Here is a 13,059-nt window from a genome sequence, read left to right as displayed (position 1 = left end):
AGCTTCTAAAGCATTCTTGTTTAGAGTCTGGCATGTTCAACAGTCACACTGAGCTGGGTCTACAGGCCCCAAGGCAGGGCTTGAGTGTTATTCTGCTACAGGGCTAATAGGAGCAGCAGCCCAGGGAGGAGGGGTTATGAGGGAGGGGAGGGAGATGGGGCCATCCTGCATGGCAGCACATGCTCCACAACTGTCAGGTGCTGAGTTAATGATTCTGGGAACCAGCAACCCCTGGACTCCTGCTTCTGCCCCAGTGACAGGCAGGTGCAGTGCCAGCCCCACCTGCTGGCCAAAGTCCTACCCCAGCCTACTTCTGTCCCACCCAGCCCTTCACCCACCTCCTCTCTGACACATCTAGTGCTGCCTCCCACAGGGCCTATTCCACCTACCAGTAGCCTCAGCAACTAAGCAGCACCAATTGGCTACATAGGCACCCCCTAGCACTGCACCCAACAAAACTATTTCTCATTACTGCCTGCCCACAGTCAGCCACTGCCAATGCCCCAGGCTACTGCCCCAACATATAGCAGCTGCCAACCAACCCCACCAATGGGTCCACCACCAGCCAGCCGGTCTCACTCCGCCCCAAACCAACCAGCGCCTTCAGGAACGTAAAACAGCCACTGACTCATTGCACAAGCAGGCATACACTACCCTCAGCCACATACCCTCCCCCATACCCACCCCATCCACTGCTCCCTGCTCACAATGCCAGGCCCCCCCATTCCACCACTTCACTTGCTGTCCTCTCCCCGTTTCCAGGCTATTTACTGCCCCTTCTCCCACCCAATGTGCTGCCAGTCCCCTATGACCCCTTCCTGCCCCACACGTTATCTGCCTGCACTGTCAGCCCCCCAACCATTCTTCCCCCATCCCAATCCCTGCCTACACCATCAGCCCCACCACCCTACATGCTAGCTCCTGCCTGCACTGCCAGTCCCTTACCACCACTTCCCCCACTGCCAGTCCCATAATGCCTTCCCCCACATGCTGCCCCCTACCACTGTTTGCCCCATTCCACATCTTGCTGCCTGTCCCCTACTGCTTTCTCCCAGCCCACATGCTTTGCTTCCTGCCCACATTGCCAGCCCTCTCCTACCCCTTCCCCCACCCCATCACTGGCCACACTACCAGCCCCTAATATCCTTCCCCCACCCTGGCACTGGCCACACTACCAGCCCCCTAATATCCTTCCCCCACCCTGGCACTGGCCACACTTCCAGCCCCCTAATATCCTTCCCCCACCCTGGCACTGGCCACACTTCCAGCCCCCTAATATCCTTCCCCCACCCTGGCACTGGCCACACTTCCAGCCCCCTAATATCCTTCCCCCACCCTGGCACTGGCCACACTACCAGCCCCCTAATATCCTTCCCCCACCCTGGCACTGGCCACACTACCAGCCCCCTAATATCCTTCCCCCACCCTGGCACTGGCCATATTGCTAACCCCCTACTGCCCTTCCCCCCACCCCGGCACTTCCCACTTTGCCAGCTCCCTCCTACTTCTTCCCCCACCCTGGCACTGTCCACACTGCCAGCCCCCTACTACCCTTAACCCCTCCCCACGCGCTTTCCCTCAGTCCCCTACTGCCCCTGCCCACTTACCCTCACCCCCGCCCCACGTTGGGCATACACTCCCGCGCCTTTTCCCGGGCCCCGCCCCCCTTCAATGCCCCCACTTTTAGGATCGCGCACTCACCCCCCGCCCCCACCTCAGCGGCCCTGCTGTAGACTCCTGCCCGACTCCGGCCTCCGCAGCCGCTGGGTCATGGTCCCTTTAAACGCTCCCTCCTTCGCTGCCGCCCCTCCGCTCCCACGGCGCATTTAGTGCGTCACTGAAGACGCGGCCCTGGGGGGGTCGCTGCCACCATATTGGGAGAGTCAAAACAGGAGCCGCCCTTCCCCCTGTATGCGGCCGCCATCTTGGGAGAGGCGCCGGGGGAGGAAACGAGCAGCGCGCTCCCCGCTGCAGTCTGGAGAGCGGCAGGGGAGGCCCTCGCCGGAAAGGCTTGACCCGCCTTCTCCCTTGCTGCGGCGGCGGCAGAGTCTGGGGGACGCGGTTGCTGTGAGGGAGCAGGAGCGGGGAGCCTCTCCCCAGCCCTAGGGGGCAGCACCCTCCAGGGGAGGGAGGCAGCCTCGCCTGTCGGTTTGGTCTGCTCATATTGGTACAGCTCCCAGTGGCCGCCCAGGGTCAGTTCTGGTTGTACACAGCCGCACGCTGGGGGGAGTTACCAAAAGCATTTTTCACCTGGGTGGCAAAATAGCTAGGAGGGCTCTTGAGGCTCCCGGGAGATGCCCAGCTGCTATTATCTAGGGGCTCTGCTGGGAGCTGCTCAGTAGGGGTGGGGGGAGGACATGCTGTAGCAAAGATAAACACTTGTCTAGCTACCTGAAGCAGGGCCCTGGGTTCAACAGAGTCGAAGGTTTCTAAAGTTTTTGATTATTCGCATGGCTCTTCTCTATCTATCTCTAAATTGCCAGCATCCTTCTTAAATTGTAGACACCAGAACTGGACTCCTTGTTCCAGCCGCAATCACACCAGTGCCAAATCCAGCTGTAAAATAACCTGTCTACTCCTACATAAAAAGCCCATTTATGAATCTCAGGATTATATTAACCCTTTTGGCCAGAGTTGTACACTGCGAATTCACGTTCAGCTGATTATCCAGGGACTTGCAACTCTTGAGTCACTATCCCTGAAAGCAGATTCCATCACTTCATTGCCAAGGAGGTGGCTTATCCTGAGTGTCTTTGTGCCCGTGGTTTCCACCATGCAAGGTTCATGACCTGCCGCACACCCAGACAACCCCAACAATCCTCCAAGTCTCCAGCGCCCTAACCTGGTGAGCTCAGGGATAAGGACCTTTATCAGACAAGCGTAGTAGGATCTAGAAGCTGATCCTTTTAAAGTAGGTTCTTAGTGACGGATACAAATGATTTTGGACAAGGGCTACGTCTAGACTGGCATGATTTTCCACAAATGCTTTTAACGGAAAACTTTTTCCATTAAAAGCATTTGCAGAAAAGAGCGTCTAGATTGGCAAGGACGCTTTTCCGCAAAAGCACTTTTGCGGAAAAGCATCCAAGCCAATCTAGATGCGGTTTTGCTCAAGAAAGCCCTGATTGCCATTTTCGCGATCAGGGCTTTTTTGCACAAAACAATACTGTCTACACTGGCCCTCTTGCGCAAAAGCATTTGCACAAGAGGGCTTTTGCCTGAACAGGAGCAGCATGGTATTTCCGCAAGAACACTGACAATTTTACATGAGATTGTCAGTGTTCTTGCGGAAATTCAAGCGGCCAATGTAGACAGCTGGCAAGTTTTTCTGCAAAAGCAGCTGCTTTTGTGGAAAAACTTGCCAGTCTAGACGCAGCTAGAGGTGTTTTCTTTGCCTCATACACAGCCTGCACTGCCTGCATGGTTAAGGTGAATGCTGGGTTACACATGGCAGTTTATTGTTGTTAGTGATGCAGGGTGGCTGCCAACATCTTCTGGACAGCAGATAACTCTTTGTTACTACCACGGGAATTGTGGGCTGGTGCACTGTCCCCTGCACTGTGATTCAGGGAAGCCCTGAACATACCCATCATTTTATATGTAATGGGAATTGAGGGAGAAGAGAAGGGGAAAGTGCATTAGGTTAAACAAAACAAATCCACTTCTTCCTGAAACAAAAGTTGGAACAGTTTGCGCTAGAGAAGCAAGATACCTTCATGCCCTCACCCAAGAAGACAGCCATTTCTCCAAGATTGCCTTTATTTATCAATTGCCAGTGACAATCCCTCAGCACTATCTACACCAATACCATGGCCTTAGTGTGGCTCATCACATGAGCAGAAGCGCAAAGGCTGCTTTAGTGTTCACAACCCAATCCAAACAGAAGCATCTTGCCCAAAAGTGAGAGAGGTCCATGGGCAGGCGCAGTCTTGCACATCTGAAGCCTTGCACATCTGAAGCACATCTGAAGGTTTCCACCACTTGGCACAGCTTGTATACTAAGTTACATCACAATAGCAGCCAACCAGCCCTAGCTGGCTCTAGGCCTAGGGCATAGTAGTCAGGCAGCTCTATAGCCCCCACAGCAGCTTGATGGGCCTCTGCGGGCCGGATATGGCCCATCAAGCGAGTTGATTTGGTCCACCGAGGCCCTGTCGCTCTCCTCCAAACCCAGGCCAATCAGGGCTTGGGGGCGGGGGGAAGCGTGCAAAGTCCCCTCCCACACTCCCCCTGCCCTGCAAGGAGTGTGTGGTGCTTAGAAGTATCACACGCTTCTGGCAGGGCAGGAGAAGACTGTGCTGCCCCCAACCAAAGCTCTGACTGGCCTGGGCGCAAAGAGGGAGCGGGCAAAATCTCCCACCGTGCAAGGTGTGCGGCACTTCTAAGCACTGTACAGTCCTTGCAGGACAGAGCCAGGGTGAGAGGAGACTTCATGTGCTCCCCCAGACCTATCAGGACTTGCGTGCGGGGAACGCGCACAAAGTCTCCTCCTGCCCCGCAAGGGACTCAGCACTTAAAGTCAACTGCCAGCTGCTGCTCAGTTTTTTTAATAGGACCAGTCCCAGTATGAACCCTTGAGGGACACCTCTGGTTACTTCTCCCCATTCTGAAAACTGACCACTTATTCCTACCCTTTGTTTCCTGTCTTAACCACAGGTACCTAGAGGGAACCACCAGCTGTTCCCTCTTTGCATGCTCCCTGACCCCCAAACCAAGGCGTTCCACAGGTTCATTGTGTGAAGAAATACTTCCTTTTGTTTGAAACCTGCTACCTATTAATGCCATTGGGTGATTCCTAGTTCTTATGTTATGGGAACAAGAAAATAACTGTTCCTTATTTTCTTTTTCCATACCAGTATGATTTTAAAGACCTCTAGCATATCTGCCCTTAGTTTTCTCTTTTCTAAGATGAAGTCTTATTAATCTCTCTTCATATGGCAGCTGTTCCAAAACCCTAATCATTTTTTGCCCTTTTTTGAACTTTTTCCAATGACATCTTTTTGAGATGAGGTGACCACATCTGAATGCAGTATTCAAGATGTGGGTGTACTATGAATTTATATAAAGGCAGTATTCTGTCTTATTCTCTATCCTTTTAGTGATTCCTAACATTGTTTGCTTTTTTGACAGCTGCTGAACATTGAGTGGATGATTTCAGAGACTATCTACAACATTAAAATTCATCTGCCATTTTGTTGCCCAGTCACCTAGTTTGGTGAGATACTTTAGAAGTTCCTTTGGATTTAACTGTCTTGAGCTGCTTAGTATCCTCTGCAAGTGGTGCCACCTCACTGTTTACCTCTTTTCTCCAGATCATTTATGGATATGTTGAATAGGACTGGTCCCAGTATGAAGCCTTGCGGGACACCACTAGTTACCTTTCCCCATTCTGAAAACTGACCATTTATTCCTACCCTTTGTTTCCTGTCTTAACCAATTACCAAACCATGAAAGGACTTTCCCTTTTATACCATGAGAACCAGGAAAGCTAGAAACTTTCTTTAAAAAAGCTGATTCACATGAAGCTGCGATCTGGGAGTTAAAAGGAGGAGGGGAGTCATACCAAATATTGCAGGGCTCACTAAAGTCACAGAGCAGCAGCAGTGCCATCTCTAGAGAAAAGGGTTGCATGAGCAGCCAAAGGCAGACAGCAGCAAGTAGCCAGAATCATTTTCTGTCACTGGAAAAAAGATGTCTTCCCCCAGAACAAACTCCTCAGTGCTAAGATCCCAGTAATAAGTTCATCACCCCATCAGCAATAAAGAGTGTGATAGCCCCAGTGGTTGGGGGGAGTAGGGAAGATATTTGCGGTAACAGTTTGTTCCCAGCACTGCAGTCCCAGCCCTACATCAGGATGGTTGCTTTCTGTATAGGTTGGAACACAGACCAAGGGCTCAGCTGCTGGCACTATTAGCTGGCCCATGTGCTAGCTGCACAGAGGAGGGTGAAAGGCTCTGGCACAAGCTCATTACACAGAGGGGGCGAAATCACAGCATGTGGCACTACTGAGAGACTCATAGACTCATAGACTTTAAGGTCAGAAGGGACCATTCTGATCATCTAGTCTGGCCCCCTGCACAGTGCAGGCCACAGAATCTCACCCACCCCTCCTAGAATAATCCTCTCACCTATATCTCAGATATTGAAGCCTTCAAATACTTTGAAGACCCCAAGATGCAGAGAATCCTCCAGCTGTGATCTGTACCCCATGCTACAGAGGAAGGCGAAAAACCTCCAGGGCCTCTGCCAATCTACCCTGGAGGAAAATTCCTTCCCGACCCCAAATATGGCGATCAGCTAAACCCTGAGCATGTGGGCAAGACTCATCAGCCAGACACCCAGAAAGTTCTCTATAGTAACTCCTATCATCCCTCCATTGACCTATTTCCCACTGATAATGAATGGTCAATTAGTTACCAAGATCATGTTATCTCATCAAACCATCCCCTTCATAAACCCATCTAGTTTAATCTTGAAACCAGATAGATCTTTTGCCCTCACTACTTCCCTTGGAAGGCCGTTCCAGAACTTCACTCCTCTAATGGTTAGAAACCTTCGTCTAATCTCAAGTCTAAACTTCCTACTAGCCAGCTTATATCCATTTGTTCTTGTGTCCACATTGGTATTAAACTTAAATAATTCCTCTCCCTCCCTGGGAGAGGGCTGAATGCCAGAGGATTCTTAGAAGAGACAGGGCCCATTTCCTCCCCTGCCAGCAGTGGCCCATGCAGACAGCAGGATAGCTCAGGCTTTACAAGGCAGGTATTCGGTGGAGCTTTCCAACATGGAAAGGGACACCACATAATCTTGCTGTGATGTCTCCATGCCAACTTCCAGAGGGAAACAGCTGCTTGTGTTATTACAAAATATGCCTTTGACCTGTCCCGTCCAACAGTCCATGAGGTATCCAGAGCAACATTAACAGGCCCTTCGGTCAGCTCCAGCAGTGCAGGTCTCTGCCAGCCATAGAGGAGACAGATTGTGGGTAGCAGGAGGAAGTAGACACTGCAGTGGAAGGGCCAGCAGAGCTGTTCAAAAGTGCTCCTTTCAGCCTACCTCTGCTCCCAAAATGGCAACAGCAATCAACGTCCACATAGGGAAAGAAGCCCCAGCTCTGAGAACACTTTTAACTTCCCTTCCATGCAGCTCAGGCCCAGCTCCCATGATCTGGGAAGTTTTCACAGAGTTTGGTCAGAGTCACTGTGGCCCTGGGACATCAGGAATTGAGCACAGGTGGTCATACTCCAAGCCAAACAAAACATGTACAAGTCACTCAGCCTACTACCAGTCAACAGGAAGAATGCTACACCCTAAGCAAGGGAGGAAGGGAATCCACTTGAGATGCTGCATACATGCCACTGCTAGGCAGTCTCTAGGAACCCAGCTGCTTGCTGCAGTATGAGCTGATCAGGGTTCAGGCAATAGTCTGATTGAAGAACAATTTATCACAGGTAACAGCTCTCGGGCATTAACAGATGCAACCCAAGTCACCAACACCAGGGTTGGCTCCCAGCCACACAGGCACACTCACCTGCCACCAACACGAATCCCCACAGATTCAGCAGTCCTAAGACCTGATTGAATTTGAATCTCCTCCAATAGATGGTCAGACATTGCTAGCATTACCAGCACTAACTCTTGACCAGGGAGAGGGTCTGCAGGCCAGCTCTCAACTGGCTACACTGACCCCAACGCAACAAAGTGAGCCTCCTGAAAAGCCTAAGAAGGTGCCAGCTTCTTGAGTGGGGGGCTCTGCCAATGGAAAATGTAAATGCTCCTAGTGCTGCTGCCAACCTACAGCCCTGACCTTCCTGGAACCCTTTCCTGCAGAGTCCCAGGCTGTATGTGAATTCAGTGCGGTGAGCAGGCTTGTGCTTCCTCAAGACGTGAAGGCAGGATGTTGTAAAGTCTGTCCCAAGACAACACAACTATTCCCAGTTTATCCACAGATTTTGTTTCATAGGAACACCAGGTGGCTTCCAGCATGCCCAGCCCCGCAGGCCTCCACTGACTGCACAGGGCACAAGGTGCTGGGAGGAAAAGTCTGGCCCATAGTCCATTTTCTGCACCATGGGTCCATCAATATTCAGCGCACGAGGCAGTTGTCAGAGTGATGTTCTGGCACTGATTACAAACAGACAGGGCCTGGAGCTCAAGCTGACCAATGCCGTGGGGGGACTGGGGGGAGGCGGGGGCACCAAGTGTAAGGAATTTTGGTCCATGTGCCCAGCTAGAGATTATGGGCCCTCCCACTGGGGACCAGAGACACAATCTCCTCCTACTGTTCTCTAAGCTACATGGCCTTAAAGCAGTGTTTTCCAATTTTATTTGGCCACAGAACCCTTTTAAACTCGAAAGAATTTTGCAGAACCCCTAATAACAGTCTAATATATGAAGCTGAAAAAGTAGACCACAAATAAATAAGGATAATAATAAACAAATGCTAAATATGATCATGAGATCAACATGTAGTTTAATTGCACATATTTAAAAACAAAAATCACATAATATTATTATTTTTAAATCATAAAATGTTATTGTAATGGAATTTTCTCATGGAACCCTTATTTTCACTTTACGGAATCTCGGGGTTCCACAGAACACCGTTTGGGAAACACTGCCTTAAAGGAACAAAGGCCCTGCCACCAACTCTCAGCACCTTGTAACCCCTCCCATGCATGGCTGTAAGTAGTGTAGACTGTGAGGCATGCCTTAGGCAGGGAAAAACACACTTGGAGGAATGGGTATGCACTTGAGTACAGTGTTCCCCGTAAACTGTGTGGCTGGACAGTTTCATAGATGACTAATCATTGAGGGCTCAGTGCATGGAGCTGACTGACTGGGCGGGGCCAATTAATCACCTGTTATGCTATGCTGCCACAGCAGCTTAAAGGGAACACTGAGTACAGATGCTACACTGCTCTCCTCACCCAAGCTGTGCCTTCTTATTGACACTGCAGGTTTTAGCATGGTCATATCCTGCTGCTAGAGCCCCCCTTCCACAGCAGGACAAGTCCTCAGCAGCAAGGAAAGGCTCTGCCTCTCCTATCACTGACATATGTAGCTACACCCAGTAGTGTGGTGTAGCATAGCTGCAGCCTAAGAAACTCCATCCTCATCAGATTGCCTTTCCATCTGCCTGTTTTGTAACTACAGTGGTTAGGAGTCACACGAGAGCTGGCTGGAGCCTGGGTAGGGATGGGAAGGGAAGCTCTCCTAGTCCATTTCCCTGTGTTTGCCAGATTTCTGGAAAGGAGCAGCTGTACTGACAGGCCCAGATGCTCACCAGCAACTGCATAAGCCAAACACTATAGGAAGGATGAGTGCAGGATAGGTGGGTTCTGCTGTGGCTTGTGGAGCTACTCACAGGGACTTGAACAGAAGCAGGGCACTAGAGTCCCTGGTAATGAGAGGGATTTAGAACAAGCAGCAGGCCTTGAACCAGAATCAGAGTGACTCCCTGGGTGTTAATGTTGGCCACACCACTTTATAGCCCAGCGGAAAGATCTGACTGATCCAATCCCACCGAACCTTAGCCAGCAGCCTTCCTCAGCACACACACACTAGTGCCCAGCCGTGAACAATGCATGGGAGACGCAGCATCATCACTCTAGTGATTCTTAAGAAAATATGATTTTATAGGTATTAAAACCCCAAGGTGACTGCCCAAGGGCTCTGGGCCCTGTGAAGCAAAAAACCTGTACTTTCCCACAGCTATTTCCCTCAGAAACAAGGGCTCCCTTCTCTGCTGTGCTGGAGGGCTTGGAGACTAGGTAGCACTATAACATCAGAGAACATGAGCTATAGCCCTTGGGGAAAAGAAGGAACTGGTGCAGAACTCAAGGCTTTTCTAGACACTCTAGGTGAAAGAGATCTGTGCAAGGCCTCCCACAGCAGGCAGAAGCCATACCCCACTCCTAGTTTCTTGCTCTTTCAAGGAGGCCTCCAGCAGGAACAGGAGAGAGCAGACTATTTCTATAGATAGTAGGGATGTAAGCGACTAGTTGTGCTTATTGGGTATTCGAGTAGTGACTCAACTAGTTGCTTCCCCCCTCCCACTGCCTCTATCAGAGAGAGACAGCAAGGGAGGAGGGGGAGAGAAGCAGGAGCCGATGCTGGGAGGAGCCAGCTTAAAAGCCAGTTCCCCCTAGCACCATCTCTGCAGAGAGGCAGAGGTGCAGCCGGCAAAGGGCATGAGCGGGAAGTGAAACAGTCCCTGCTCCAGCCCTAGGGACTGCTGTGCTTCTTCCTTTGAAATGTACAAGAGCTGTGGGCAGCTCTTGTATATTTCAAAGGCAGTGGCGCAGCGGGATAGCGAGTGCCCCCCTTATCAACTAATCCATGGAAGTGCCATCCACTACATGATTAGTTGATTAATCCAAATTTAACATCCCTAATAGATAACAGACAGACAAAGCATAAAGACCCCAAAGGCTTTTTTAAACATCCCAAGGCAGAAAGAAGGGCCCAGCTCAAACAGCCCATCCCCCTCTTTCCCAAGCAGGGTATGTTGGGGAGGTGGCTTCAACACATTTTTAGAACACCTTCAAAACTAAAATCAAGAATCCAGGCTGCAGCTAGCAGCCAGCACAGCACAATGCAACAAGCTGGGGCATCTCTGCAAAACAGAGCTGAGACTCGGAGAAGCATGCAGTGTGACAGACAGCAGGTTCTGGCATGGCACCAGTTCCCAACTGAGAGGGGGATTAAAAGAAGCATCTTCTCTGAACTATCTTAGCCCCTGTCTAAGGGAGGAATGGTTTCATCACAGGAAACCACGCACTACATAAAGTCAACATTGCCTGATGGGCCTCTGGCTGGAAGGGGCAGTGGACAGCATTACTGAGATATGGCACTACCATGTGGCAGGTATGCTGGCACCAGTGCAGTGCCCTTGTCTCATTCGTGTTCCATTTCTGCATGGCTCCATGTGAAAACCCACATCCTTTCTTCCCACAGCCAAAACAGTGACTCTGGCAGGCTCTCAGCCCTTTTCCCCCTCCTTCCCCCACCTTTCCTCCTCGCCCCCAGAATCACACACTCTGGTTAAAAAAAAGCCTGAGAAGGTGCTACATAAAAGCAGTGGCTCCAGGTTCCAGCTTATGTGGCCAGAGCAGACTGAGCAGAGCCCAGCTGGTGCTATAGGCTAAAAGCTGACTCAGCCAATCCAGGATTCATCTTGGTGGACAGAGCTCACCTATGTCTCTGCTTGGGGGCCACACAGCCCCAATTCTGCTACCAGTCCTTGGAATCCAGCCCAGGAGGCAGCTGCCATTGGGTGTGGTCACTGGGCCAGTCCTGTCCCCATGATTCATCTCCAGGCAGTCCAGTTACAGGCTCTGTTCTCTCACCCAGGTACAAAGGTCAGGCTCTCTGGAACAGCTGCATTGTCAATTCACTACCAGCGTGTTGTCCTGCAGCGGAGCCCTGCAAAGGGACCAGAGGAAACAGAGTGAGTGCTACAGCCCCAGCTCCAACTCTGGATTCATGTGCCAGAGGCCTGGGGCAACTCCTTTGCCTCAGGCCCCACCCCTTCCCACTCCTGCTCCAACCCCACCTCTCTTGTACCCGTTCTCTGAAGGCTCCTCCCCTGAGCTATTCGACCTATGAGTTTGCTGGGGAAGGGTGGTACAGGGTAGTAGTAGGGCTTGGGGTATGCCCCTCCATACTACCACAGAGATGGGAGCTATAGGAAGCAGAGTGATGCACACAGCAGCCTGCACCGCTTTGCTGTCCATCTCTCAGTGAGGTTGCTCTGCTTCACCATCCCTGCTGCTGTCCCACATCAGGCCCTTTTCCCCCCTCCAGGGTGCTTGGGCCCCAGTCTACCATGAATATGGGGGCTCAACCCATCCATAGGATGTTTGGGGCAGCCTCTGCAGGGCCCCTGAAAGTTTCCAGAAATAGTGACTCCAACATCTTTTTCTTGAATGGTAACAGCTAATTTAGAACTCATTATTAGACAGGTGTAGTTGCTACTATTTTTTCCAGACTATTACTTTGGATTTATCTATCTTGAATAATGCTGTACGATCTGCAAACTTTGCCATTTCTCTGTTCAATGTCTTTTCCAGATCGTTAGGGAATAGGATGAGCATCACAGGAGCCTTGGGAGACTCCATTGTTTAACTCTCTCCATTCTGAAAAATGACCATTTAATTTCCACTCTTGGCTTCTTATTTAAACAGTGATTGGTCCATGAGGGCTCCTACCCTGTTATCCAGTAGTGACTTAGATCCCAAAACGGCCTTTGGTGGGATCTTGTTGTTCTGAAAATCCAAGTATACGATTCACTGGCTTGCTGTTACCCACGTCTGCTGACCTTTCAGTCATGCCTCACTATTTACAACCACCACCTTGATTCTTCCTCAATCTCTTCCACCATGTTTCTCTGTGTGTCTGATCTGTTCTTTACCACTGTTTCTACCATCTTGCCCAAGACCAAAGTTAGATTTACTGGCCAAGATCACTTCTGGAGCCTTTTTTTTTTTTTTTTTTAAATAAAGAAAATCAGTGTTACATTAGCTACCTTTCAACCCTCTGGCAGGCAGGCTTGTTTCAGTGACACATTAGAAACACTGCCATTTCATATTTCAGTTCCTGGGGGAACACCAGCTGGTCCTGATAACTTACGAGCAACATGCTCCAAAGCCCCTTCTATTGCCTATGGTATAATGTGCATTTCACTTTCTGTTTAGCACACAGGAATCATTCCCTGCCCCCCACAACTCCAATGCCACCCCCAGCTCTGAGCCTAGAGAGTTCCTGGAACAGGATGAGAGCCAAGTGGTTCTGCCTGCGCTGTCCCCAGAGCCTGCTGGGCCCAACCCAAGAGCAGTTTGGTTCCTGCTCTGCATACGTACTGCTCGCAGCAGCAGAAGACCGAGCACAAGGAGCTGCTCTGACGGCGGAACTTGCCAGATCTTGGGCTGTCTTTGCACTCGGCAATGTACATGTGGAGCTGAGTGATGGGCACATCATCCTCACACTGGTGCTGGAGAAATGAACAGAGAGGAGTCAGCATGCTGCCTTCCCACCAAGCTTGGCCTGATAACCTTC

General features: G+C 50.8%; 2 protein-coding genes across 17 annotated transcripts in view; both read right to left on the bottom strand.

Annotated features, from left to right (window-relative positions):
* Positions 1-2,200, bottom strand: part of PNPLA6 (patatin like domain 6, lysophospholipase) — a 62,714-nt gene extending 60,514 nt beyond the window's left edge. For 5 of the 13 annotated variants that reach the window (XM_075902097.1, XM_075902103.1, XM_075902099.1 and 2 more), the window contains exon 1: positions 1,702-2,187. The gene's annotated coding sequence lies outside the window, so the exon portion shown is untranslated. Of the gene's footprint in view, positions 1-1,701 lie in introns of all 13 variants that reach the window. The other 8 variants (XM_075902108.1, XM_075902101.1, XM_075902098.1 and 5 more) reach the window with 6 other exon arrangements.
* Positions 2,201-8,448: 6,248 nt separating this feature from the next.
* Positions 8,449-13,059, bottom strand: part of MCOLN1 (mucolipin TRP cation channel 1) — a 93,906-nt gene continuing 89,295 nt past the window's right edge. For all 4 annotated transcript variants that reach the window (XM_075902115.1, XM_075902118.1, XM_075902117.1 and 1 more), the window contains 2 exons: positions 12,864-12,994; positions 8,449-11,427 (listed from right to left, as the gene is read on the bottom strand). In XM_075902115.1, the coding sequence (XP_075758230.1) occupies positions 11,391-11,427; positions 12,864-12,994 (168 nt within the window). In that variant the 3' untranslated portion in view covers positions 8,449-11,390. The remainder of the gene's footprint in view (positions 11,428-12,863; positions 12,995-13,059) is intronic.

Source organism: Pelodiscus sinensis, chromosome 19 (genome assembly GCF_049634645.1).
Source record: "Pelodiscus sinensis isolate JC-2024 chromosome 19, ASM4963464v1, whole genome shotgun sequence".
NCBI classification, from domain to species: Eukaryota; Metazoa; Chordata; order Testudines; family Trionychidae; genus Pelodiscus; species Pelodiscus sinensis.
The sequence above is the reverse complement of the archived record's forward strand: the minus strand, read 5'-3'. Positions and strand labels throughout refer to the sequence as shown.